General features: G+C 41.5%; 1 protein-coding gene across 1 annotated transcript; it reads right to left on the reverse strand.

Annotated features, from left to right (window-relative positions):
* Positions 1–16440: 16440 nt before the first annotated feature.
* LOC117557833 (putative gonadotropin-releasing hormone II receptor) lies at positions 16441–21241 on the reverse strand. The gene is made up of 4 exons (XM_034233798.1): positions 20898–21241; positions 19241–19839; positions 17389–17593; positions 16441–17288 (listed from the first exon to the last, which is right to left on the reverse strand). The coding sequence occupies exons 2-4, from the start codon at positions 19787–19789 to the stop codon at positions 16867–16869; spliced, it is 1176 nt and encodes a 391-aa protein (XP_034089689.1). The 5' UTR covers positions 19790–19839; positions 20898–21241; the 3' UTR covers positions 16441–16866.
* Positions 21242–27496: the final 6255 nt, after the last annotated feature.

A 27496-nucleotide genomic window follows, 5' to 3' on the forward strand; every position in this document is an offset into this window, starting at 1 on the left:
AACATTAGGCATCCAAATCACACAAAGTTAAACATTTCAATAATAGAAGATAAGTTACAGCTGAAACATAACTTATCCAGGGGCAATCATTAAATATCAATGAGTTCACCAAAAATAACAGAATGTCTGAATAACTGCAGAACTTTATTTTTTATGGGGCACCCCAGTAGTTTTAAAAAGATAAAAGTAACTTTAATATCCACCCGTTTCTTTACCTTGTACAGCAGCTGGTTCTCGCAATATCAAAAGGCTTCCTAAACCTCATTATAAGTAGAGTAAAGCACAACAAGACGTGCTTCTCATGAGGGACAATACTTTTTTAGCTCTTCTCTAAAATGGTTCCGGCAAGAGTTTAATAGGCGGATGATTGATACTTAAACCTGCCAATGATTTCTTTAAGTACCTGTAGCTTCTCAAATGTTTCTAGACAAACAAACCATCTGGTTCTTCAGAGTGCCCATTCCCGACTCTGCTTTAAATTCTCAATTTTCTATGTGTGTCAGAGAGCACAGCACCACCTTACCTATCTTCCCAAACCTCAATAACGCCCAGCCCCTCCCTGCTATGAGCAAATAATGACACACACCTGTTGCAACTTTTTGATTGAGCTGTTGAGAAGATGATATACCACTACTCCCAAGCACCTTAATTGACAATGGATCAAATACACTGAAACATTGGACTAATAACTAAACTCTGCATATAAAATGACAGGGCCTAACTTTACTGGCCACGAAATTCATGAAGCTACTGTGGGCCAAGGATTATTTTCAGGCTAATCATTTCTCCGTCAGAAATGTCATCTAACCCTCTGAATGAGTAGTGCTGATTCACCAGAGGCTGAGATTCAGATTATCTATGAAACAGCACAATTATGTAAGGAATGAGCACATATTTCCACAGAGCCACTGGTCCGTAACACTGTACTGTCTTCAATTTGCTATTCTTACTCAGTATATCTGTGGTGGTTTCAAGTGAGGATATTAAATTGTCGGCTGCAATAAGGTCAAACGGAAAACATGTACCTTTCTTGGCTTCAGCAGCTGTCTTTTAGCGCGATACAGCTACTTGCATCTGTTCTGTGATACATGTTGAAAAGCCTGTGTGATGATGCGCTCATCTGACCATGTGCTGCCCTCCTACTACCAGAGACGTAATAGGGTTGGACAGGCGTGGGAAGGATCACTGAGTACTGAATGAGTTGGCAATCTCCAGCTGAGATAAGAAGAGAAAGTAATGTGGGCTAAGTCCAAAACAATGAAAGCAACAACAAGTCATTGAATCTTTGTATGAAGTTTTTATCTTTCAGTCTTGACTGATATAGGAATAGACTGATATGGCTGTGTGTTGCGTTTTATTCTTCATTATGGAAATGGCCAGTCTGTCATTCATTTAGTTTGTCACATCAATGCCCTTGATCAAATGTGCTGACTGCTCGTATATAAGAGGTACACAGCTTTGGGGTCTCCAGAGTACTCAGTGGGAACAAGATGACAAACATCAGTGCTAAAATGTTACGGCCCCAACGGAGACTCTGACGGATACTTGGACCTTCTGTTCAACACAGCAGCCAGAGGAAAACTCCGTGACTGCAATAAGCATAAATGAGGATGGCACAAGGGGACTCATAACAACAACATCTACTTTGTACCAAGATGGGTCATATCATTATTCTACTACATCAAGATGTATGATATATTGGCTTCAAAATGGTTTAGCAAGTTCTCTATTTATATCAGGAGTAAACACATCTTCCATCGCTGACTGAAAACCAACTTGTTTGGACTATACCTTGACAAATAGAACCAAACCCTAACCCTAACCATAATCATATAAATGAATAAGTATTTGCATACATTTGCATTGAAAGGTCAGTTAGATGAAATGTTATGTAATCTAATGTATTATGAGAAATACAGATTTGGAGGTGTCATGGTGGATTGTCTAACTTGATTTGTCCTGGTATTGGTTATTGGGTTGGGGATTTGCCATAGTTCTGCCGTGATGAAATACGTGTCATCATGGATCCACTTTTGCATCAGATTGGCATAATGTTGTCCATGTGATTTTGGTACCACTAAAGGGTGGGGGATTGGTCAGAATAAAGATATATACTTTAGACCAGGGCTCTCCAACACGTCGATCGTGAGCTACCGGTAGCTAGCGGGCAGCTTTTCAGTAGTTCGCCGCTCGATTATCGATTATAGCGTAGTGGTTGCTTCTTGATTTTTCGGCAGCGGCTGGACAATAACGTTTTTTGATTTTAGAATTTAGTCACACGAATATCAAATTGGTCGGTGACGCAGTGATCAAGGAACAGATGTGACAGCGGCACAGCGACACCACACACGGACCAGTCTACTTTCTCCAGCAACACCAATCCAGATCGAACCAACAGCAGAATGACCCGCTCTGAATCAGTCCGTGTCGCTGCGGCTCAGAGACACACAGGGAGGGATTTGTGTTTTTTGAAAAACACTCGTTATCGTCATGTCAGGTTTTTGGTGGATTTAATCAAGTCTTGGATTGCAGAGTATGAATGTCCTCTTGCTATTTTCAATTGATAAATACTTGTGTAAAGTTTGTGAAGGCAGGAGGAAAGCTTCCGCGAACACCGTCTCCTCTCCGTTCATCCAAACCCCGCCCCCTCCCTGAAAATAATGAGTGTCAGGCTGATAATAACCAGTGGCGTTTTCTCCCGGAGGCCAAGGGAAGCCAGGCTTCCCCTGTTTTTTCGGATTGTAGTTATAATTTAAATAAATAAATAAAAACACTTTGTTTTGTTTCGATAATTCTCCTTTGATGTGTGTTGCTGCCGGCCGTCTCTCCCCCATTCTCATTGAGTATTTTACAAAGAGTGAAACAAACAGCGCCCCTCTAGATGTTATGGTGAAACAGTATATTGCACTCACTGTTGCGAGAGGAGGCCAGCCGAATCTGGCTTCCCTTGGTGAAAAAAAATGGAGGGATTGACCAATCAGATGAGGCTCACGTGATGCCCCTGCCAACCTGTGATTGGTCAGGGCCATGCCAAGGGAAGCCAGAGGCGGCTGGCTTCCCTTGCCTCACAATCCAATCAAATCACATCAACTTAGTGTTGCAGTGACACATCCTAAAACCCGGAAGTATGCTGCGCTCGGTTTCCCTCGACAAAAAAGCAATGGGAGTTCTCCATAGGATTTTGGAAAATAGCTCGAAATAAGGTCAGTGGAAAACGAACCTGTTAGATAAATGCAAGTTTTGTTCAGTCGGATAATATCCACATGTTGTAGAGTTATATTTGTATTTATTCATGTTGGCAAACTATGGATAAGCTTAAAATGAGAATAATTTGGGTAAAACTGTGAGCTGCATTTGGGGCCTGTTGACATGTGTTTTTGAGGACAAAGGAAGATGGGGGAAGGGGAGAGCATGTCCTGATTTGCATTCAACTTAGATCTAGCTGCAGTGGTTGTGATGTTAAGAGAGGTCTCTTGGGTTTCTCTGGTGCTTATCAATAGTAGCAGTTAAGTGAATACTGTTCAAACAATACCTGTGTTTGTGTTTTATATTGATTTCTCCGTTTTATCCTTTCATAAATGTAAGGACTACAAATGGCTATAAACATTCTGGGCTGGTTGGAGTAAACAGGGTTTTATGGCTCTGTGGGGGAGGTGTAGGTATGCAGGCCTTGAGACCTTTGGTTGTAAAGTGAGCCTGTGTGGTTTCCTGCTGCGTTTCGTCTCCCAATGAGATGACCTGAAAAGATGCTACCCTACTTTTATAATTTTCGAATCATAAATCTAATCGATAGAAGATAGATAGCGTCACTGCATCACTCTCACCGCCGTTAGAAAGTAGCAAGCAACTGAAGCAAGTGCAATTATGGAGGGTGGAGATTTGGAGTATTTCATCAAAAATAATTGTACTAAACTTCCGCTACAGCAGCAACAACAAATACAATCGGATGACAGGCCAATGCCCAAACTGGAGTTGTGTACAGCGAGGAAAAAAGGAGCGAATCGGACGTAAAACGTTAAAGGTCTCCTGATTTAGTTTGTGAATGAATGCTTATTAGAGTTTGGGCTGGAGAGTGCGTGCGGACCTGTCGGTTAGATAACAGGCGTGTGTAAGTCCTGCATCTGTATGATCCAAATGTGTGTAAAATGATACCGGGTGCTGTAATCACTCATCTGGTTACGTTATTACATTGACCACCACACCCCCGACCCAAAAGAAAGGACGTATTATTGGCTTCCCCTCATTTTTTTCCCACGCCACGCTACTGATAGTAACCCGAAAGAAAATGTATTATTCACTTAATCACTGATTGAGATATGATGAAGATAAGTTAGTCTCATACATTCATGGGATTAATGTAACAGTAAGCCAGAGAATGTAAGTGTGCACCCACATGCACTATTTTTGTTTTTATGCTGTTGTAAATACACCTGTTGTCTGCTGTGTTCAGACTCAAGTCATGTGTGTGATGCCTCATTCAGGACATTCAGTATCCTTTTTTTAACAGAAGACCATTGCTAGAAGCTGCAGCTAGACTGCAGAAGTATTCGTTTTTTGTTTTGAGGATGGAACAATTTCACACACCGATATAGGGAAGCTAGACCTATACAGTTGATTTATTATGGTTTATAATTTCATGTCAAGACGAAGAAGAAAAAGAAGAAGATGGCTGAACTGTTCAGTGTCAATCCTGTGGAGATGGAGATGGAGGTTATAAATCTCCAAAATCATGTTCAGCTTAAGTCTCAGCAAAACTCAGAACATTTCTGGAGCCTTGTAGACCCAGAAAACTATAAGAACATCACCAAGCAGCACTGAACACGTCTGCTTTATTTGGCTCTATTTGCCTTTGTGAAGCAGCTTTTTCTGACATGAATGTCATGAAATCTTAATACAGAACAAGACTGACTGATCAACATTTAAATGACTCTATTAGAGTGAACCTAAGTGGGTACACTCCAGCAGACCCCTCTATGGTGGACTCCATGCAGCGCCATTCATCTCACTAACTGTGAAAAAGAGTGAATGCACTTATTTGACCATAAGTGCATACGATGCTTGTCATGGTGGTTAAGGACATTTATGTGAATTTTCAGTGAAGTACTTACTATGTGGACTATGTGGACCATAACATACGTCAACCCATGACACGTATTTCATCACGGCAGAACTATGGCAAATCCCCAACCCAATAACCAATACCAGGACGTGCTTGTCTTTCCGATTATCAGACGGCAGTCAAAGCAGCCAAAACAGAGTATATTTCTCTGTTAATCTCCAAAAACAGCCATAAACCTCAAGTTCTTTTTAATGTCCTCAATTCGATCATTAATCCTTGTGATGCTTCTCCAATTGTGCCATCAACTACTCTCTGCCATACATTTCTTACATTTTTTATCAAAGAAGTATCTGCTCTTAGGCTAGCCTACTAGTGCTTCCCCAGATCCTGCTCCCTTTCTGTGCCCTGCTGTCCTCGACCATTTTGAGCCTGTATCCCTCTCTTCTCTTTCGGAAGTAGTCAAGCACCTGCGGCCGACAAACTGCACCTTAGACAGCATTCCCTCTCCCTTCCTTAGAGATGTTTTTGTTGGAGCAAGTGTTTTATTGCTTGTAAACACTTCTCTTAGCTCAGGATGTGTCCCAGCTGCCTTCAAACATGCCGTGGTTAAGCCACTACTTAAAAAGATTTCAGGCCCATCTCCCAGCTACCCTTTTTATCTAAAGCCCTGGAGCTAGTAGTCTACGCCCAGCTGCAGTCATTTTTAACCACGCATGGTATCCATGAAAAATGTCAGTCTGGCTTTAAACCTATGCATAGTACTGAAACAGCCCTTTTAAGAGTTTTTAATGATCTGCTCTTAGCCGCCGATTCAGGCAGCCCAACTGTTTTGGTGCTGTTAGATTTAACTGCTGCCTTTGACACTGTGGATCATAGTATCCTGTTGTCACGGCTTGAACAGTCTGCAGGCATTACAGGCTCTGCCCTTGCATGGTTCAGGTCTTATTTGACGGACCGTAGCTTCTCAGTGCAGTTAGGTGTCTTCTCCTCTGCCAAAGCCCCTCTTACCTGTGGGGTTCCCCAAGGCTCGATTCTGGGCCCCATCCTTTTTCTATTGTACATACTGCCCCTAGGTTCAATTCTTACAAAACATAATATCCCCTTCCATTGTTATGCTGATGATGTACAGATCTATCTGCCTCTCAATCAAAATGCCAACTCATTACAGCAGTTGAAGGACCGCTTAACAGAGATTAAATCCTGGCTGAGCCAAAACTTCCTCACCCTTAATGAGAGTAAGACCGAGGTCATCTTTTTTGGACCCCAACCAATAGTCTCTCCGGTTGATATTCTGGGCTCCCTCAATAAAAAATATCCTCCCCTCTGTCATGAACCTTGGAGTGACCTTCAACAGCGCCTTTACATTTGATAAGCAGGTTAGCACTGTAGTCAAGACCTGCTTTTTCAAAATACGACTATTGGCTAAGACCAAGTCGTTTTTATCTTTTAAAGACCTAGAAAGGGTTATTAACGCCTTTGTTACCTCGAGACTGGATTACTGCAATGCTCTGTATGTGAGTATGGATCAGGCTTCAATTAGACGCCTCCAGCTAGTTCAGAATGCAGCTGCACGTCTTCTCACTGGCCATAAAAAGCTTGACCATATCACCCCAATTCTGGCTTCATTGCACTGGCTTCCAGTTCGGTTCAGAATAGATTTTAAACTCCTTTTATTTGTTTTTAAAGCCTTAATGGGCTGGCTCCTGCCTATATAGCCGAACTCCTCCATCGCTACACCCCAAGCAGAGCCTTAAGGTCGGCTGATCAGCTGCTGTTGATAGTGCCTAAGACCAGGCTTAAAACCCGAGGGCATCGAGCTTTTGCAGCAGCTGGCCCTAGGCTCTGGAATACTTTGCCCCTCCATGTGAGGTCGGCCCAGACCCTGAGGGTTTTTAAATCAACACTTAAAACTCACTTTTTCTCTTTGGCTTTTGTTTAATTATCTATTTATTTATTTATTTAGTTATTTATTTATTTATTTATTTATTTATTTATTTATTTATTTATTTATTTATTTATTCATTTATTTAGTTATTTATTTATTCATTTAGTTCTTTATTTTAATATTTATAACATAACATAGGATTTCATAAAGTATTTTTAAAATAGTTTATACATTATTCAAATATAGGAATAGTAGATAGGATTACTTAAAATATAGTACCTTATATTTCATCTTTTTTCCCTTTAGACCCTTGCGGTTTATTCTTAAAAATCCTTACCCTTACACACCCCCCATTTTCCCTCTGCTGGTCTATGGCCTTGTAGAGGGTAACGGGGTACAGAGTCGCTTAGATAAGCGGGGGAGTGCATCTGACGAAGAGATAGGTTGTTATGCTCCCTATCTCTGTTTCTTATCCTATATCTAATAGAACTGCTCGGGTCTTGATAGATTGAGTGGGGAAGTTCATGAGATCTTTCTAGAGGGTTATCAAGAATAACTTTTATCCAATGACCTTTTCCCTCTCTGTCTGTGTCTGTGTATTCTCTTGTTCCGATTAACCCAGCCAAATCTTTTTTCTTGTTTTGTATCTATATCTACGCCGGGATCCGGAGTCGAGGCTGATCCTCTTGCTGTAGTCCTGTGTCTTGGATCCTCTATCCTGAGTTCTGGATTAAGTCGTGGACTTCTGGTCGTGGCTGAACCTGTCTCTGCGGTCCTGCCTTGGGTCTCGTCATGCTGCTTCCCTGATGGCTTCCACAGGATTGTAGCTGACATCCTCGTGGATTCGTCTTCTTATTACAGACACATGCATTTCCTAACATTCGGTCTATATGCTGTGAAATGTATTATCTCTTCGATTTACACACGGCATCTATTGCACGTCTGTCCGTCCTGGGAGAGGGATCCCTCCTCTGTTGCTCTCCCTGAGGTTTCTCCCATTTTTTCTCCTTAAACTGTGGGTTTTCTCAGGAAGTTTTTCCTTGTACGATGTGAGGGTCTAAGGATAGAGGGTGTCGTTTTTCTCATACTGATATTCTGAACAATCTGTGCTGTTGTATTTGCTGTAAAGTGTCTCTACTGTAGGCTATTTTTATTATATGTACAGCACTTTGGCTCGACCAAAAATCGTTTATAAATGTGCTATATAAATAAAACTTGATTTGATTTGATAATAATATGTGAGACATTTTCGTTTTCTTGGACCTTGAAGTGAAGTTAAGATTTGTGATAAGCTTTAGGTATTGCAATTTCACACGTGTACAAAAGTATAGCGTAATTCAACTGATGAGGGCTATGTGAATAAATGTAAGCGATGTGATGCAAGTAGCTCTTGGCCACTTTCATTTTTTCAAAGTAGCTCTCAGATGAAGAAAGGTTGGAGACCCCTGCTTTAGACTTACCTCATAAACATCAAGATATACATGACAGCTCAATCGTTTGGAATCCGCTTTGCAATTGAAGTTCCCTTTTCTAGATGGAAACTGTTTGATTCATGCATCAAATATATTATTAACATTTTAAATAATGTTCAAGAGGAAGAATTTAATTATTATTCGTTTATCCAATTTTCTTTTGACCCTCTGACCCAGACACTGCTGTTTTGATGATATCCCAACAGTGCTAACCCTACACTAACCTTCTCTTTCTATTTTGAAGTTTGAACAGCATGGCTAAACAAACATGTCTACTTTTATTCCATCTTGTTAACAGCCGTATTGTGCATTCCTCAAAAAGGAGCCTGTTCAATCCTAATTTGTACCTTTTTTTTTTTGCTTAACTTCCAGTTTATTTGTTTGCCCTTTCTTTTGTAAGTCTTGCTGCAAAGTCTTTTGTTCCCCTTGTACAAAACAAACCCTTCAGATATGTGTTCTTTGTTGAGGCAAATGTCACAACATTTTTAATTTAAGATGATTCGTGTTGCACTGTATTTTTGACAATTTTTTTGCAATTATGCCTTTAAGAATTGCTTACAGTATACTGTAGTCTGCATTTTACCTGTGGCCCTTTGCTGTATGTTGTCCCCTCTCTCTTTCCAATTTGGTGCAGCTGTACTGCATTTCTATAATGTTGCATACTGTAAAGCAGGGGTATTCAACTAAAATTCAACGAGATCCAGTTAGAGGAAATCTCCCCATGCAAAGGTCCGGAACATCAAAATGTCTAAGTTGCTTTATGAATTAGTGTGATATATATTGAAGCTTTATCAACGTCTGCATGTAATCAACAACTGACTGCCAATCAAATAAAGAAAGTACAATTCATAAACAACAATATTTATTGTCAATTAACATTGAACTATACAGATATACAGTAAATACTGTGGATATATGTAATGTTCCTCTCTGGCTGCATTTAAAAATAAAATAGGAGAAAATAAATAAAATAGCTTTTGAAAATATGTGCATCTTAAAAGTGCTTAATTTTAGATAAATAAAATAAAGTGTAGCAGCAGCTTGAGTGTCCCTTTTTCTTTGTTAACCGTTTCACATCATGACTTAACAGTTTCAGACGATTATAGAACAATATCAGTCTTTACACATCATAACAATTGAACAGTTTTAAAGTTTCTCTTTCTTTCCCTCTTATATTGCAGTCCCTCACTCATTTTTTTTTAATTCAGTGCGAGAATTGAGCTCGAGCTTGTCCTGCCAGGAGTTTGTAGATCTGGGCTGAAATGGTGTCAGGGCCATTCTCATACACACATGCAGGTGCTCATTGGTTAGCCTCGGTTAGCCTGCGCTGGAACGATATTTAGTTTTAATTTTGATCCTAGTGGACTGATCATATTGGGCTCTGAGACTGCTTATTTTTTGTGACCTCAGTTCTGACTTGAGAGGGAATGTTTGGTCAAACACTTTGTGTTTTGTCTCATAGTGGCATTTTGGCACTTTTAATGAGACACACTGGTTCTGTGCTCCCAGTGGGCAGGATGAACATTAATGAGTCTGTCCACTCAGGGTTAAAAGCTCTGTTCTTCTCACTGTCCACTTTCCTCTTCTTGGATAGCGCCATGTGTAATTATTTGTCTCTCCCTGTCTACCGCTAACTCGCCTGTTCACTCTCCTCTCCGTCTTCTCTCCCTGTATCGCTAATTATTCTCTTCTCTCACTTTCCTCTCCGCTTCTCTCTGCCGCGCTCTCGTCTCTTCTTCTGTGTTTCTCTCCCTGTATCGCTCACTCGTCTCTTTTGCCCCCGTGTCGGCAGCGGTTAAAATAGATTCGCCCCGTCAAAATTGAAATCCCCTATTAATGTATTGATTATAGGTCCGAGTCCGTATAGGTGGGCGTCTGGGTCCGGATCCGGACCGCGGTCCGCCTGTTGCCGACCCCTGCTGTAAATGAACAATTTTAAAATCTTAAACAATTGTTTTACCAGACCCTTACATATGATAATTAAACACGTTTTTAAGAATGTTTTACACGTGCAGTAACGTAGAATTTCTAAAGGCCCTTTTCACTGTGAACATTTTCAGTGTCACAGCAAGAAGAACACAGGAGTAAATAATAAGCTGCTTCAGTTTCAACGGTCCTGGTATTGTGTGTGATGTCTTCCTGCCACAACTTCCTGGGACTCTTGAATAGAACGTTATTAGTAATGTGCTTTGCCTACCATGACATGAAGGACATGTTCTTTGTTTTTCCAAAGGGAATGGACTGGATAATGCATGTCTAAAGCTTCAAGTCTTGTTTTGTTTTGCAAAGCAGCAAAAGCACTTAAGCTAAAAAATCAAGTAATTTGAGTCTTCCTTATAGACATGTGTGAAACAACACACACAGCACTGACAGTTCTGTTGTGTAACCTGACAATCACTATCTTTTTTATTTTGTCCTCAAGCTTTTTTGAGACATCGTAAAAGTATATTCCATATGGCAGGCTCGTCTTAAAATAGGACCCACTTAGACAACACATAAAGCATAAAATAGCTCCAAACACGTTTACAAAGATGTTACATAAAGATGTTACATAAACTTTAAGTAATATGGACAGCCTTAAGCATCACACTCACAAAGACATATGAAGGTGATGGAAACGTTTTACTCTACACATGCACATAAGCTTCAGCTGATTCAAAATGCTGCGGCTCGTGTACTAACCAGAGTTAGGAAAAGGGACCACATTACTCCTGTTCTGGCTGCCTTACACTGGCTCCCTATAGAACACAGGATAGAATTTAAAATTCTTCTTCTCGCCTACAAAGCCCTTAATGGGCAGGCGCCATCTTACCTTAAAGAACTCATTATACCCTACTGTCCTACTAGGGCATTGCGTTCCAAGAATGCAGGGTTGTTGGTTGTTCCTAGAGTCTCTAAAAGTACAATGGGAGCCAGAGCCTTTTCTTATCAAGCTCCACATTTGTGGAATCAGCTTCCAGTTTGTGTTCGGGCGGCAGACACCCTATCCGTTTTTAAGAGTGCGCTTAAGACCTTCCTTTTTGATAAAGCTTATAGTTAGGGCTGATTAGATTCAGCCCCTAGTTTTGCTGATATAGGCTTAGCTTGTCGGGGGACATCTTACTTCTTCCTTCTCTCTGTCTATACCTGTGTACTCTCATGTTCCGATTAACCCAGCTTCCCCAAATGTCTTTCTTTTTGGTGTCTATATACGCCGGGATCCGGAGTCATGGATGATCCTGCGCTCCTCTGTCCTGGATCTTGAGTCGTGGCTGTGGTCCTCGATCATAAGTCCTGGATGGATATCCTCGTGGATTCATCTTCCTATTATACACACATGCATTTCCAAACATTTGGACTACCTATGTTGCAAATGTATTATCTTTTCAATTTACACACGGCATCTATTGCACGTCTGTCCGTCCTGGGAGAGGGATCCCTCCTCTGTTGCTCTCCCTGAGGTTTCTCCCATTTTTCCCTTTAAACTGTGGGTTTTCTTCGGAAATTTTTCCTTGTACGATGTGAGGGTCTAAGGACAGAGGGTGTCATATTGTCATACTGATTTTTTTATACAAACTGTAAAGTCCACTGAGACAAATTTAACATTTGTGATATTGGGTTATATAAATAAACATTGATTGATTGATTGATTGAAGTTGTAATTCTGAAAAAACATGTCCAGTATACAGATAACTGACGGAAAGGTGAAATTGTTCCAGGTCAATTAGCAGTGTAGGTTCCTGGTTCTATCAAAGACTGTATAAGGACATTTCTTTGGGGTCTGAAAAGTGTAGCCATTGGGGAATTGCGTTAAACGTGCGTTGTTCTAATATCCAGCAGGGGGCGACTCCACTGTTCTCATTGTCTAGAAGTCTATGAGAAAATTACTCTACTTCTCACTTGATTTATCTCCTCAGCAGAACTTTTTCTAATGAGTTTACAGCCCTAATCACTAGTTTCAAGTCTCCTTTATTACAGCATGATGTTGATGATGAGTTAAATAGGCGATGAAGCAGGATATGCTTTAGGGCTTGACTAAGTTGCTGCCTCTGCGACCTGTTAATCACGTAGAGGCCCATTAACACCCTATTGCACCAGCTGGGCGTAATTCTAAGTCTGACGTAGAACCGAAGGTTAAGACCAAACTAAAGTTATGACTAGTACACCACTAGACTTAAGCCCTGTATGCATTGCGCCTGGGTGTAACTTTTACGCCTAGTATGGAGCAGACTTGAATCGGAAAGACAGAGTAGTATCCATTGTAAAGTAAAACAGGCAAGAAGGAAAATAACGATGGCAGTGCGTCTTGTTTACAGGTTTAACAACGAAAGGGCATTAAGACAAGAGAGAGTCGTCCGTGATCGAACAAACCCACTGGACATCTATTCGGACAGTGATAGAGATAGAGAGGTTTCGTTTCGGCACACAAGCCCTTTTAGAATGAATCGAGGAGATCTCCCCTCAACTACAGCATGGATTAGACCAGTGGTTCTCAAACTTTTTCTGTCAGGCCCCCCCTTTGGAGAAAAAAAAAAGTCGGGCCCCCCCAACACAAATAGTCAGGCTCAGTGCGGCGCCAGAGATTTATTTTGCCGGTGCTGTGGGGTAGCTTGACGTTTCATAGAGGGTGCTCAAACATTTAGGGTTTCCCATTAATGTACCGGGCGCTACAGTGGCATTTTCTACTGCAACACTCCCCACGCATATACACAGTGTACCCGCGACTGTTACAATGAAGCCTCGATAATCAGCTCACGGCATATAGGTGTAAGCAGGGGTAAAGTGCTATTTTTATAGGTGGTGTGTGGACCTCACATAGTGGGACCGGGGGCAAGCTCCCCCGGGAAGATTTTTAAATATTGAAGTTAAAAGCATCAATCTGGTGCACTTTGAGAGCAAAATGAAGAGATCTATGGATACATCTCTCAACACAGAACTGTAAACAGATTTACTATTTCTTTATGGATATTTTACAAATCACTCTTTAAAACTTTATTCTTTTTTTAATGTCATATAGTATTTCATACCTGTTTTTAATTTATTCTCTTATTTTTGTATAACTATAATGATCATATAAACGTGTGCCTCGGAAATAATTGTTTACATTAATGGTGACCAAAACCATGGGCGTCGCCTGGGGTAGGCATGTTTTTTCTTTAGCCCCGGACAAATTCTCCCTCAATAATATAATACATTAACCGTACTTCACCTAGAGAATGGCAGAATTGTAATTTCCCGTGTTCAGTGAATGCAACAGAGGCAACCACCAGACCAATCCGAGAGTTGCATGGAAATAAACGTGTTTTATTGGCTGACCTCTCCTCTGTGACAATGTTTAAACTTTAAACTTTCAGCCGCGGACGCGGAGTTTCTGAAGATGGACATTAGACATTTTTTACATAAAAAATACGGCAATTCTCAAGTGGTGGCTCACACAACAACTCCAGAGCCACCACCTGAGCCAGGTGAACAAGGTATGTAAATGTCAGTAAAATTACAAGTTATGGCAACATGTAAGCAAAGCATAAATTATAGCTACGTTGACGTTACTTTGAATCGCGGGGGTAAGCTAAACCGTTAGCAAGTAGCTATAGCTAGCCAGATATATTAAATAAACACTTTGTCATAAAATCTAAATGTTGTGTTTTTTAGCGTTACTTGGTGATTTCAAAGAAAGCTCTCTGGGAAATGTTGACTTACTGTCAGTGTTCGACATGAAGCTAGAAGCTACCTTACAGTACACAGTTGATCCGGAGTCCTGTCAGTTAAAGTGTTTCATAGTTAGCTTAGCTAAGCATCAACCTAGCACTGAAATATATGGATGTTATGTGACGGTATTTCTGAGGAAAAGTCAGCTGAAATGGTGGCATAGTTGCCACTGCTTTACGTGTCAACAGCATGTTTGAACGTATTTGCAGCAGTAAATGTGGCTGTCTGGCCACTGACGTTGCCATAACAACACCTGAATTTAAATGTGCAACCTCTTTTTGTGACAGATTTTTGCATGAAATTATAATTCTTCTGATTGATATTCCTATTGACAGCTAGTTTCTATGTGTACATTATGAGATGGACAGCCAGCTAACAAGCTTTCAGATCAAAGCTAATCCAGTGGGGCTCCTGAAAGGGAGCAAGGGACACTATGCTCCCAAATATTAAGCCTTGACCCCCATCTTAAAATTGATATGATCACAAAATGATCTGCATTGTCGGAGGCCTTTTTTCCTCATTATCATATCAAATTGTACAGCTTTCCTTAGTGTTGAATGCAGAAAGATGACTATATTAGAGTATTAAGTGTAAATGACTATATTAAAGTATGAAGTGAATATATTAAGTGAATTACTCAAACTGCATTTGTATAGGAATGATTATGTCCTATTGGCAGATAACTACTCTAACAGTGATATCTACAAGAGATGTACATTTAACTATTTTCAATTGGTTAGTATTACATTTTGTGACAGTGTGGTGACACTCATTTTAATGAAGACAAATTTGTGTATCTTGAAATTCATTTATTTGACAGAGCTGGAAACTGATTGACTTACATACTTGTTTGTGTTTACCTACACAGTCATCACAGATGAGCCAAACAGAGTAGAGGAAGAAGAAAGGAGAACAGGAGAAAGGGACACACAAGAAGGAGATACAACAGACAAGAACGACAATGGAGACAACAATGAACAGGAACACCAGAACAGACAAGAGTCAATGAGTAACATGACTGATTTAGGGAGTGCAGATACAGGGCCAAGGCAAGTGAGACACCACTGCTTTCCATCCAGCATGTTTGGCCAGCAAAAGAGATCATTTCAACCGCAAACAGCAAGTGATGAGGGATTATTATTTCCTCCTTCCATCCCTTTTTTCTGTTTAATCTGATTACTAACAACTTCTAATAATTTGACATAGTTTATGATTTAATTGGAAAATAAAGTGTTTTTAAATAATAAACCCGTTTCTGATTCTGATTCTTTGATTTTTGTTGACATATGGGTGTTGAGAGATGTATCCATATCTCTTAATGTTGCTCTCAAAGTGCACAAGATTGATGCTTTTAACTTCAACATTTAAAAAAATTCTTCCTGGGGGACCCCAGAGAAGGTGAGTTCCCTCAAAATAGCACTTTATCTCTGCTTATGTAACTCCGGTGTAGTGTCCCCTCGGCAACAGATCACTCAGAGCTGGTGATTACTTTCCTGCATTTCAATGGACAGCATAAAACGACACGTGAGCTGGGGTCTGGTGCTCAGATTAGCTATTGATGATCACGTTGATAAATCATATAAAACCAATCACACAAAAACATGTTGCTGTGACTGTGAGCATTAAACAATTAACATTAAACTAAACAAACACAACAGTACGTTATTGTCCTTATAAAATAAAAACATACATTTTGTCCACCGAGATAATACAGGCACCTTACCCTCAAGAGAACCTCACGTGCTTTGAGAATCTCCCACAATCCATTGCCGTAACAAAGCTAATGCAGACACACGTTTGTGACACCAGATGGCGCAATTGTGTATGTGCGTGTGGGGAGTATTGCAGTAGAAAATTCGACTGTAGCGCCGCCACTGTGGGCTAAGCCCCGAATGTTTCCAGGTCCAGGCAACGCCCCTGACCAAAACGTTTTAGACCCACTGAGATAACACTGAGAGAGTCCTTTAGCTCACTGAGCCTCTCAGTCTGACAGGAGAGGACTCTCCTCCACTTTGTTGTTAAAAAAACTCCTTATATCCGTTAGCGTAGCTCGCTAGCACCAGAAGCTAACAACAACGATCTCCGGTACGCTATCTCTCTCTCGCTCGCTCGCACACAAAATGGCTCGTCACACACACACACACACACACACACACACACACACACACACACACACACACACTTTAATGAAACACAGAGACCCAGACGTAATAGCACTGTATCATATTATTTTCGAATCAATCATTTTTGAAAATATGATGATTTTTCTTTTTTTTAGGATTTTTTTTTTTTAATAACCATTTTTCCTCCTGGTCTCTCGCGCCCCTCCTCTCATGCCTCTGCGCCCCCCTGGGGGGGCGCGCCCCCCACTTTGAGAACCACTGGATTAGACAGAAACGCTGTGCTCTCCCCAACCTTGCAGGTGCTGATTGCGCTCAGATTTTACGCTAACGGGCTGCTTTGAATGGAGAAGTTTGAGTGTTAAATTATGTAGACGTGTGTTGCTTGGCAACAATTACTGTTTTGCGTGTATTGACGTGGACGCGTATCTTAAGACTAGGCGCAGCTATGACCGTGACTAGTCAGGCTTGGTGCACTCGGTGTAAATTCGAATCACTAAGTCGGAAGTAGCTAAGCCCGACGTTAGAGTTAAGACCTACTTTTTTACGCCCAGCTGGTGCACTCCACTGGTTCTCAAAACCAATATGGCGATGGCTCTAGAACTCGTGGCTTAACGATAGTCAACAAACCAAAGGGTAAAGTCACGTTGACTCAGTCTGTTCACAGTTGCTGTCAGTGTCAACAGGGGCCATTCCTCTATTAGAGGGTAAAACAGGCTCAGTACATTTCAATATCACCCTGCTATTTTCCCGATCTGACGTCACTGTTGTTTTGCGGTAGCAGCTCCTCAGCCCCTTGCGGAAGCGTATGGTGAAAAGGCCGTATATGATGGGGTCCAGGCAGGTGTTGAAAAGCCCAAATATGAACAGGATGTGGGTGAGGGAGTGGGAGACTTTTCCCTCCAGGTCGTCGGGGGAAAACCAGTACCACAAACCCAACAGGTAGTACGGAGTCCAGCAGACTATGAAGCTGATCACTATGACAATGCTCATTTTCAGAGTTCTCATTCTAGCTCTGGGGATGTTGTTCTTTGAGCAACGGAGATTTGGCTCGTTTGGCGAAACTGGAGGAAATAAAGAGAGTTGAATATGAATTAACATATTTACTAAACTATCTATCAAATATACTATGTTCTGACCAATCAGGATTAGCTTTGAACTTACAGTTCTTTTTTGACATCCGTCTAGAGATCTGAATGAAGATCCTGGTGTAGCAGATAATCATTAGGACCAGCGGCAGCAGGAAGAGGCAGGAGAAGGTGAACATGTTGTAGGCTGTTTCCTGCCAGTGAGTGACAAAGCTCCCCCTAGTGGTGCACTGAGTAAAGTTGGCTGGATACGTGATGGTCACATTATGGAAAATAAAAATCTGAGGAGTTAAAAATGAAAAAGTTATGCATTGCATTCTGCTGGATGCCATGGTCTTGCAGTACTTTCTTTTCCCCCTGTCTGTTTGGCAGAGGTAAGTTAGAAGGATTAAAGCATTATATAATAATGGTGTTCTGGTGGTCTGACAGTATCCCAAGTCATTATGTTCAAGTAGGTCGTATCAATGACCTCCAAAGACAAGTGCTCCATGTCAAATTAGTAATGTGTTTATGTATCATGGAGAAGAAAAAAATGGTTTTTCTCTTGTAACATTACAATTTAAAATACACTTAGAAAATCAGAAAAACATATCATAGATCTAACCATCTGAACAGTGTTTTGTGTCAAATGGTGAGGATGTTGTTTGGCTAGGACATTCAGCTTACATACAGAACATCTTGTTGTAGGTAGCAATTCAATGCATATTTAAGACCCTTTTTACAGGATTCTAAAGCAAGCCAGCTTGAAAAATGCCTTGCACACAAATAAAGTACTAGACTTTTGTTGACTAAGGAGATGACTGCCTTATTGGTGTGCTCTACTTTTCTGAAAACTACAAGCAAGCTGCTCTACAGATTTTTCCATACCTGTGGACACGATTGATTGAACCTTAACTACTGGAAGACAAAGAAGTAAGAAAGGTGTAACATCAGTTCCTTTTCGGATAAGTGGTTTTTGTTACAAGAAAATAGATTCAGAAAGTGGCAACCTGTTTTTTTATATAAGAAACACCCGACTATCTTTCAGCTAACCGTTGTTTGTATGCAGAATTCATTTATTTGTCAGGTAACAGTCACGTCACTTCCGTAATTTTAACCCATGCCACAAGCTTTTCCTAACCAAGACGTTTTGTTACTTACACATAACCAAGTTGTTTCCTGAGAATGTGGAAGTGTAATCGTGTAACAGGCAGACATTGTAATGTTTTTCCTGGGCATCGCACAAAAGATAAGGATTACATTTCTGTTAGATATCAAACAAACCATTGTACACGGATACATTGGTGCTAATCGAAAATCTGTTTTTCAGACATTTTCATCTCCATATAATCCAGTCTTTTGCAGAATTGTACACCAATTAGTAGTCTGTTTGAAGATTCGATTGAACTTGGATTACATCGCCACACATAAAATATTGTCACAACACCAGCAACAGTATAATGCCAGGCTGCCATATGTCTCACTGTTTACAGTGAAGCAGCTATACTTCCAGGATTAGGGATTCCCATCCTTATGTTACTAAACTATAGAGCCTTTAATCCCTAACACTGAGACCCTTTGGGCGCTTCTAATCAAAAAGTAGGTTTTCTTGAAGCAAAGCCCCTACGAATAGCAACATTTTATGTAAATGCTGAGATAAAAAGGGAATAATGAACCATGTTTATCAATGTATGTCAAATACATGTAAAGCCTCATTCAAAATGCTTCTAGGATGTGTGGTTTGCCCACAGTTTAATATATCTATAAAACTGAGAAAATGCATGCAGATCCAATAATCTGTTGCATATACCCTGCTCTGTATATGGAGAAACACGAGAGCGATAGACCTTTCCTTTAACCCAGCACTTTCTCTATGAGACACTTAATAGTCTCAGTGTTTTACTAGCGGTAAACAGCTGTCTTGTCAAACCAGTGTTACCACGCCTTACCTGGGGGATCGAGAACAAGGCGCTCATAGCCCAAGCCACGGTCAGCATGACCCTGTTCCTTCTCCAGGCCATGCTGATGGCCAGAGGGTTGAGTATAGCTAACTGTCTGTCAAGACTTATCACCACTGTGACAAAGGCGCAGGAGTACATGGCCTGCAGCTTGAGGAACATCAGTAATCTGCACGCCAGGTCGCCGGCCAGCCACTGTACTGTGATGTTCCAAACCGCGTCAACGGGCATCACGATGAAGGTAACCAGGAGATCGGCCGCAGTCAGGTTGATTATCAGCACTCGGACATGGGATTTCCGCTTGTGGCTGTGGGCCGCCCAAAGCACAGCCAAATTGCAGAAAGTGGAAATGCCACACAAGATGAAGGTAACGATCACTCTGACTTTGGCTGCCGTAGAAAATGTGGGCAGCTGCAGCGTGCTGTCCACTGACGTCCGGTTACAGTGAGGAGTCAGCAAGTCACAGCTGGCATTGAGGTCAAACCCTGAGCTGTGCTGATACATGCTGAGTGCAGGTTCACAGCAGGAAGAGGCGTTCATTTTCTGACCCTCACCAAGGAGTCGGCATTTCTACTCAGCTTACATGGAGGCTGTTGGTGGAAAAGGGAGATAAGGCACAAATATATTCATGAGTTGACGCAAAATATTTATCTGCATTGATTTGCATAAAAAGACTTAAAAACAGTTATGAGACTTATACAGTGGCTGACATAGAGGGAGCATTCTGCGGTGTAGGGCGCTATCTCTCTGCTCACTGGTGTGGAATAATGTGCTGATTGTTCATCACAAACCACATAATGTATAGGGAGGTCTCCAGGCTATTGAATTTGCAGCAACACAACACCTGACAACCATGTAAATTATCCCATTTCCAACAAAGAATAATCCATCCAACTGTTAGAGTCTTTGAGTTTTGAAAATTACAATACAATAAAATCTTAGTTATGACTTAAAATGTGCATAATGGTGCTTTTTTTCACCAATGTAAATGTATAATCAACAGTTAGGACTCACAACACATAAATCATAATTAGCCTTTTCGCTTTCTTTTCACCCTGCATGAAATAAGCTGCAAATGTAACTAACAATAAAACAGCATGTCAATATAATACGGATATTACCATCTTGGAATAGATATTCATAATAGGAAATAAGTGATAAGTGTGCATTTATGTATGTGTGAATATTCAATGAAAGCACCAATAATCAACCATATAATATAAAATAATAATATATTATTTTTAAATTACTCCACATCGCTCGGTTCTAGGAAGTAATCCCTTCTTAGCTTGAAAGGTCTTTCACAAACTTGTGTGAAAACAATAGCTGTTTCACATAACCTTTGAAATATATTATGGATTCTACTGGTATTTCCTTTATGTGCCTCCTCTTTTATGATTTATGTTGTGTTTTTTAATATTTAAATAATACAAAATTATTATTAGACACTGGTAATGGAGATATGACGACCAGATCACCCTTGAGAAAAGATTTAGATTATTATACCTTCCTGGCTAAATAAAGGAAACATAAATATAGATAAATTATTATATCTTTAAACTAAATGTATCTATTCAATTCAAGAAAAAACACAGTGAAAATGCATTTTTCCTAATACAAATACAATGAATAGCTAGAAAAAACTCACATTTGTGTCGTAGAGTGATGTATTCCCATCAGATGTCAAGTGACTTCCTCTTTAGAAGTCCCAGATCCTGCTGCAGCTCCCTCTCCGTGCTTTCATTCAGCACTGTATGCACTATACTGAGTACTCTCCAGTGTTGCTCTCAGCTTTATCCCAGCATCCCCTCAGGAGTTTTTCATCGCCGTTTGTATATACCCCTCCCCTGTGCGCGCACGTGGCTCCGTCACGAGCCACGTGCGCCAAAGTTACTCATCATATCCCAGCCGGAGCACAATTAATGAGACACCGCAGCCCCTATCATCAAACCTGCTCATTAACCGCATTAACTATATAGGCCGTGTCTCAATTCAGGGGTTGTATCCTTCGAGGTACGTAGCCTACGCGGTCGACGCAGGATGCGGCCGACGAGACCGCGTAGGCTGGTCCGAGCGGCCTACGAAATGAGACGGTCTAGCCTACGGAGCGCTTCGTATTTACGTCACGTGATACGCGCTGTTCGGTTGCGTTGCTCCAGCAGCCTGCTAGCAAATCAGCTGAAAAGGATCCAGAAACTTTACTTTTACATTTTTTGGAGATCACCGTCGGAGATTAAATAAAGAGAACCATGGCCAGATAAATAAGATGAAGCTGTTCCTTTAGCCCCTAGTAATGTTACATTAGTAAGTTAACAAGTAAATTATATATAGCTGATGTAATTTAATCATATTATTTCATATATTTAAAATAAGTCTTAATTTTTCTGTACTAATAAAACAATATGTTTTTTAAAGGAACATGTTGTATAGATTGATTGTTAACAATAACAGTTTATATTCTCCTTCTTCCCCTAAACCTGCCCAGATGATGTCCCACTGACCCCAGGTCAGCACCTCCAGGTCCAGCAGCACCGTGCCCCCCGCTCTGCTGAAATACACAATTAAACATTTTCTATGACCTATTTCTTGTATTAATAAAATTAAACTGAAGACAGTTTAATGACCTAGAGATATCCTATTATTCCACTGCTTATACACGTGTTGTAAATAATCTTTAAAACCTCAGTAAATGAAATAAACAATGTGTTTAACAATTACAATTTAATATTGTATTTTCATCTTATCACAAAGTAGAGGTAAGAATATATCCATCCTCTCTCTGCAGCTTCATGTCTTCTATTATTATAACTTTCATCATTGAGACAGAGGAAATCAATCATGTTATTTAACATCACCGGCAGTAACACAAATATCAGCAAAAGTGTGTTTATGGAGTTGTTTATTTTTATTATATGTGCAGCAAGTATATAGAAGCAGCTGTTTGGGGAATCAGACAGACTCAAGCTATAATCGTTAGATATCTATTAAAAGAAAGGACACATACAAAATCAAATTCTGAAAGTAAGACACAAGTCTGTAGGACGGCAGTAAGCAGAGGTCTGGGTGGAGGATGTTCCTGATCGCCCTTTTGCTTTCTTCAGCACCACGGGGGTCCAGCTGGATGGAGCTCTGTCCTGATGATCCGCTGGGGTTAGGGGTCCTTCTCCAGCACCTCGGGGGGTCCAGGTGGATGGCAGCTCTGTCCTGATGATCCGCTGTGCACTTTTCAGATTAGGGGTCCTTCTCCAGCAGATCCATTTCTCCAGAATTGTCCTAATTACAGAGAAAAAGAAGAGAAAGAGAAAAAAGTGAATTAATCATATTAAACACAGGGTTGCAAAAGTATTATTGCAAAATGTAACTAAGCATTTCAGACAAACAATCCTTAAGGGATCATTCCTTTGACAGCACTGCACAAACTAACATCAAGCAAAAGGCTGCTGTCTATTTTTGATTGTCTTATTACTATGGGATTAGGATAAATTAAATACACTTTAACCTAAATAAAAGATGATCAAATCTGGTGGAAATATTTAAAATAGGCTTTTCTTTTAGCCCTATACCTCAAAGCAGAATGAGCTGAATAAAAAGGTTGTAATTTTGTCCCAAAGTTTAATAAACAGTAAAACATTGGAACATGTCAGAAAAATAAATAAAGCTAACAGCAGACGTCAGGGTAGCATTTTATAAATCCCACCGTACTGTAGGCTATACCGGTCTAAATGTTTTCACTTTGGTCTATGTATGTAATATAAAGTATAACTTATCTATAACAGAGCCAAGATCTCTGTATGACTTTAATAAACTTCTGAATTGAATTAAAAAATAAGTGTAAACAACAGTGCAGTAGGCCTACGTCCAGCTAGCTAGTTAGCGTCACATATGTATCCGTATTATTTAACGAAAATGTACGTATGCACCCTTCTAAGGATGCAACCCCTGAATTGAGACACAGCCTATGTGTCGCAAAGCCCGAATGTTTTTTCTGTAGCCCCGGACAATTCTCCCTCAATAATATAATACATTGACCGTGCTTTACGTGAACTTCATCATGACACAAGAGAGGACGGTAGGACTGTAATTTCCCGTGTTCAGTGAATGCAACAGAGAGTTGCATGGACATATCTGTCAGGCAGAAACTTGGGACAAGTCATTTGACTGAAACCTTAAAAGTGAACTAACTGACTGCTAGGGTTAACTTTGATTTAAACATTTGTAGAATACTAAGAGCTTTATTGAGTAGGTGTAACTGTATTAAGGGTTAAACTCATAACTTTATAACTTAGGGTTTAATGTAATTGACTTAAAAGACAATAACACATCAGGAGGAAGCCAGTCTCGATTGAGACCCATCAGCTGTGATCTGAGGCCACTCCCCCAACAGAAACTGTATTTAAATCTCATCTTAATCACTGACCTGCCAGTGTGCAACTCGATTTTGACAAGAAAGCTACTGGAGACTTCTAGAATTGTGTGAGTAACATTGTGTTTTTAGACTTCTCTGTTTCAGTGTGTGTACTCTGTATCAATGCTCTGTAGTTGATCTGACTGGAATTGTGATTTCAAAACTCAAAACCGCTACAGTATCTGTCAGGCAGAAACTTGGGACAAGTCATTTGACTGAAACCTTAAAAGTGAACTAACTGACTGCTAGGGTTAACTTTGATTTAAACATTTGTAGAATACTAAGAGCTTTATTGAGTAGGTGTAACTGTATTAAGGGTTAAACTCATAACTTTATAACTTAGGGTTTAATGTAATTGATTTAAAAGACAATAACACATCAGGAGGAAGCCAGTCTAGATTTCCTTTTGAGGGCCACCAGCTGCAGAGTTAACTAATTAAAGGGACGTTGCCCCACAGCTGTGAGAACTCAGCAATCAGGTGTCCATTTTAGGTAGCACTTTCCTGGAGCGTCAGCTTCAGCGTCAGACAGGCTAAGACTGGCAAAGACATTAGAGTCCTGCTGGAGTCTAAGACTGGCAAAGACATTAGAGTCCTGCTGGAGTCACGAGGGAGGCAAAGAGTAGGCAAATCCTACTTTGATTGAGTATCGCTGGTGTTTTATTTTATTTGGTTGTTTAGCCCCTCATGCTATAATCATGTGTATTTTCTCCATTCCTGTTCATGTGTCTTCTCGCAATTATCACTGGCCCCGTGTATCTCGTAATCGATATAACCGGCCTGCTCTCGTCTATCCCACATGCTCCACTGAGATCCAACATCTAGTTTCAGGCGGCCTGTGGAATTGCCAGTCAGCTGTTCCTAAGGCTGACTTCATCTCTGGCTACGCCTCCCTGCAGTCTCTGGATTTCCTTGCTCTCACTGAGACCTGGATTACTCCATCCAACACATCCACCCCAGCAGCTCTCTCCACTGCATATTCCTTCTCCCATACACCCAGACAAACTGGCAGAGGAGGTGGCACTGGTCTCCAGCTCTCTCCCAAATGGAGCTTTTCCCTCTTCAAACTACCTAACTTCACTCCTTCCACCTTTGAATTCCATGCCGTCACAGTAACCCATCCTATACAGTTAACCATTGTTGTTCTCTACCGTCCACCAGGCGCCTTGGGGGACTTCTTGGAGGAATTAGATAATCTCCTCTCACACATCCCTGAAACTGGCCCTCCCGCTGTACTTCTCGGAGACTTCAACCTCCAGACGGGGAAGATAGACGAACTAACATCTCTGTTAACCGCCTTTGCTTTCTCACTGTCTCCGTCCCCACCGACTCATAAAGCTGGCAATGTGCTTGATCTCATATTCTCAAGGAACTGCGCTACTTCTAACCTCTCTGTAAACCCGCTCCACACATCCAATCACTTCTTCATTTCATTCTCTCTACCCCTTTCCAAACATAACAAACTAATCTCTTCTCATCCTGCACTTGTCCGCCGTAACCTTCGCTCCCTCTCCCCCTCTACCTTTGCCTCATCGGTGCTCTCAGCCCTCCCTTCCTCTGACTCGTTCCAACTCCTGCCTCCAAACTCTGCTGCAGAAACTCTCCTCTCTACTCTCTCATCCACTCTGGACTCTCTCTGTCCTCTCACATCTCGGCAGGCTCGTCAGTCCCCTCCTGCTCCCTGGCTAAATGATGCACTGCGTGCTAATAGAACTGTCCTTAGGGCAGCAGAGCGGAAACGGTGGAAATCCAAACACCGTGACGACCTCCTAACCTATCAGGCTCTCCTCTCCTCTTTCTCTGCTTCGATCTCTCAGGAAAAAAGCACTTTCTTTCAAGATAAGATCCAATCTTCCTATTCCAATCCGAAAAAACTATTTTCCATCTTCTCCACCCTCTTGGACCCTCCAAAAGCCCCTCCCCCTCCTCACTTCTGTCAAGCGACTTTGTTACCCCACTTTGAAAAAAAGGTTGATGATATTCGCTCTTCTTTTTCTGACTCACCTTTACTCACCGCTGGGTCACCAGACCCTCCTTCCACCAACACACTAACCTCCTTTTCCCCTCTCTCTCCAAGTGAGGTTCTTACCCTCATTACATCTGCCCGCCCTACCACCTGTCCTCTGGACCCTATCCCTTCAAACCTCCTTCAGACTATCGCTCCTGATATTCTACCGTTTCTCACCCATTTCATCAACACTTCTCTAACTTCTGGTCACTTTCCAAACAGTCTCAAGGAGGCAAGAGTAAACCCTCTCCTAAAGAAACCCACTCTCAACCCGTCTGATGTTATAAACTACAGGCCTGTCTCTCTCCTCCCGTTCCTGTCTAAATCACTTGAACGCGCTGTCTTTAAACAACTCTCCTGTTATCTCAATCAGAACAACCTTCTGGATCCACACCAGTCTGGTTTCAAGAAAGGTCACTCCACAGAAACTGCTCTCATTGCTGTCACGGAGGAACTGCACACTGCCAAAACTGCATCCCTCTCCTCTGTCATCATCCTGTTGGACCTGTCTGCTGCATTCGACACGGTGAATCATCAGATCCTCCTTCGCACTCTCCAAAAACTTGGAGTTTCAGGCTCTGCACTTTCCCTCCTCACCTCATACCTGAAAGACCGTACCTACAGGGTGACTTGGAGAGGGTCTGAGTCCGACCCTTGTCAATTAACTACAGGGGTCCCTCAGGGCTCTGTTCTTGGTCCCCTCCTCTTCTCCCTGTACACAAACTCGCTCGGATCAGTCATTAGCCCGCATGGTTTTTCTTACCACTGCTACGCTGACGACACCCAATTAATTCTGTCCTTTCCCCGCTCAGAGACCCAGGTCTTCGCACGCATCTCTGCTTGTTTAGCTGACATCTCTCAGTGGATGTCTGCTCATCACCTCAAGCTCAACCTTGACAAGACTGAGCTGCTCTTCCTTCCGGGAAAAGATTGTCCCACTCTTGACCTAACAATCAACATCGGCACCTCAGTTGTTTCCCTGACTCAGACTGCAAGGAATCTGGGTGTGACCCTAGATAACAACCTGTCCTTCACTGCAAACATCGCTGCTACAACCCGTTGCTGCAGATCCACGCTTTACAACATCAGGAAGATACGTCCTCAGCTGACACAGAAAGCGACTCAGGTTCTGGTCCAGGCTCTCGTCATCTCACGCCTAGACTACTGCAACTCCCTCCTGGCTGGTCTACCTGCATATGCCATCCGACCTCTGCAGCTCATCCAGAATGCAGCGGCTCGTCTGGTCTTCAACCTTCCTAAATGTTCCCACACCACTCCGCTCCTCCGCTCCCTTCACTGGCTTCCGGTAACTGCTAGAATCCACTTCAAGACACTGGTACTTGCTTACCATGCTGCGAATGGATCTGGCCCTTCGTACATCCAGGTCATGGTTAAACCGTACACCCCAGCGCGTGCACTACGCTGCGAGGGGGACCCAAGTTCCCATCGGCGAAAACACGTGGGTTTGCTGTCCTGGCTCCAGGATGGTGGAATGAGCTCCCCATTGACATCAGGACGGCAGATAGCTTGCACATCTTCCGGCGCAAACTGAAAACTCATCTCTTTCGACTCCACTTCGAGCGATAGAACTATTAACGAAGCACTTGTATACTAATAAAGGACTGGATTATCTAAAGCCAGTTGAGTAGCACTTGAAATGTTTGGCTCTATGAAACCTGATGTACTTATATGATTCTGTTTTCTTCAAGTTTGTATTTTGTTGGTCGAACGCACTTATTGTAAGTCGCTTTGGATAAAAGCGTCAGCTACATGCAATGTAATGTAATGTAAAAATAAACGTGTGCTTGTGTCATATGAGAGAGAGAGAGAGGAGA

Source organism: Gymnodraco acuticeps, unplaced genomic scaffold (genome assembly GCF_902827175.1).
Source record: "Gymnodraco acuticeps unplaced genomic scaffold, fGymAcu1.1, whole genome shotgun sequence".
NCBI lineage: Eukaryota > Metazoa > Chordata > Actinopteri > Perciformes > Bathydraconidae > Gymnodraco > Gymnodraco acuticeps.

What these genes read in the sequence shown, in the direction of transcription:
- LOC117557833 (XM_034233798.1), bottom strand. Translation starts at nt 19,789, where the DNA reads ATGAACGCCTCTTCCTGCTGTGAACCTGCACTCAGCATGTATCAGCAC. An exon ending in CCTTGTTCTCGATCCCCCAG is followed by an intron (nt 17,594 to 19,240) that starts GTAAGGCGTGGT and finishes TTAACTCCTCAG; the next exon opens with ATTTTTATTTTCCATAATGT. An exon ending in ACGGATGTCAAAAAAGAACT is followed by an intron (nt 17,289 to 17,388) that starts GTAAGTTCAAAG and finishes TATTTCCTCCAG; the next exon opens with TTTCGCCAAACGAGCCAAAT.